The sequence below is a fragment of the Sinocyclocheilus rhinocerous genome, unplaced genomic scaffold (genome assembly GCF_001515625.1).
Source record: "Sinocyclocheilus rhinocerous isolate Xijiao unplaced genomic scaffold, SAMN03320098_v1.1 scaffold1205, whole genome shotgun sequence".
Classification (NCBI taxonomy): Eukaryota; Metazoa; Chordata; class Actinopteri; order Cypriniformes; family Cyprinidae; genus Sinocyclocheilus; species Sinocyclocheilus rhinocerous.
In genome coordinates, this window is record NW_015657955.1 from 14,691 (window position 1) to 16,613 (window position 1,923).

General features: G+C 37.0%; 1 protein-coding gene across 1 annotated transcript; it reads right to left on the minus strand.

Annotated features, from left to right (window-relative positions):
- Positions 1-429: 429 nt before the first annotated feature.
- On the minus strand, positions 430-1,510 carry LOC107721628 (zinc finger protein 135-like; the record flags this gene model as incomplete). The annotated part of the gene is made up of 2 exons (XM_016529734.1): positions 430-617; positions 952-1,510. Coding segments are annotated over 2 exons (747 nt in total), but the record flags the coding sequence as incomplete, so codon positions are not given.
- Between the last annotated feature and the right edge of the window lie 413 nt (positions 1,511-1,923).

The following is a 1,923-nucleotide window of genomic DNA, read 5'->3' on the forward strand; positions in this document are numbered from 1 at the left end:
TTTGGTTGGGTGAGTAGGTGTTCAGGATTATTTGTTAAATATAACAAATAATTGGGTGTCTGATTGGTCCATACGCTACAAATCTTCTGGTTTTGAAGATGAACTTTATTCACTGAAAACTTAAGATAATGTTTCTTTGTCATGTCGCTTGTAATGATAGATTTATCTAGATGATATTTTATTGCTTGATACATTATTTTGTCACATTTGGGGAGGACACAGCATCAGATCTGAAAGTGCTGGATCTGAGATGATCTACTTACTGTGAATATTTTTTGTATGTGTGCGTAGAGCAGATGAATTATTGAAACACTTCCCACATGCAGTGCAGTGATACGGTTTCTCTCCAGTGTGGATCCTCTCATGTGTTTTCAGATGTCCTGAATGATTGAATCGCTTGTCACAGTGTGAACACATATAAGGTTTCTCTCCAATGTGAATCCTCTCATGTGTTTTCAGAGTTGCTGACCGACTGAATCTCTTGTCACAGTATGAACACTTGTATGGTTTCTCTCCAGTGTGGATCCTCTCATGTGTTTTCAGATGTCCTGAATTACTGAATCTCTTGTCACAGTGTGAACACTTGTACGGTTTCTCTCCAGTGTGAATCTTCTGGTGTTGTTTCAAATGTTCAGCTAAAATAAAAGTCTTTTCACACTCAAAGCACATGTACTCTCTCACACCAGTATGTATTTTCTGATGTATTTTCAAACTTTTTAGTAATGAAAAACTCTTTCCACACAAATGGCATGAATGTGGCTTCTCCTTTGTATGAACTCTCAGGTGCTGCTTCAGTTCTGAAGCCCACAGTAATGCTTTGCTGCATTGATCACATGCGTACAGTTTCCCTCCAGTGTGGATCTTCATGTGTCTCTTAAGGTTTTCTGATTGTGCGAAATTCTTCCCGCACCGATCACAAGTGAATGGTTTCTCTCTGGTATGAACTCTCATGTGTTTTTAAATGTGCTGACCGACTGAATCTCTTGTCACAACGTGAACACTTGTAAGGTTTCTCTCCAGTGTGAATCCTCTCATGGGTTTTCCGACTTGATGAATTACTGAATCTCTTGTCACAGTGTGAACACTTGTAAGGTTTCTCTCCAGTGTGGATCCTCTCATGCAGTTTTAAATGGCTCGCTGAAGTAAAAGTCTTCTCACACTCAAAGCACATGTACTCTCTCACACCAGTATGTATTTTCTGATGTTCTTTCAAACTTTGTAGATGTGAAAAGCTCTTTCCACACAAATGACATGAATGTGGCTTCTCCTTTGTATGAACTTTCAGGTGTGACCTCAGGACTGAAGCCCTCAAAAATGTTTTGTCGCATTGATCACATGTGTACAGTTTCTCTTTAGTGTGGATGTTCATGTGATCTTTGAGGTGTGATGAGTGTAAGAAACTCTTCCCGCACTGATCACATGTGAATGGTTTCTCTCCAGTATGAACTCTCATGTGAATATCACGATTATATTTGTTTGTCAAACTCTTTCCACACTGAGTGCAGGTGAAAGATTTCTTGGCCCTTCTTTTTTTTTTAAAAATCTTTCTGTTTGGGTTTTTCTCCACTTCTGACATGATTTTTCTCCTTAAATTCATTCAATTCTTCTTTCTCCTCATCTTCAATCAACTCTGAAATAAAAGTAAAACAGTGCATGCAAAAAAGTGCATTTTCAGTAATTCGTAAAAGAAAACAAGAAAAAAAAAAAACAGAAAAGTGAAAGGACATACAATTTAAAAGCGGAAAGTAGACAATTGCATTACAAAATTAATGCAATTTTATAAATTACACTTCCCTGAAACTTTCCATGAATGAGGTACATTGATCTTCAAATTATTATTTTTTAAATATTATAGGCACAAACCTCATGTTTCTATAGGGAGAACTATTAAATATGTTTGATCAACAACATGAAGGATCTGAG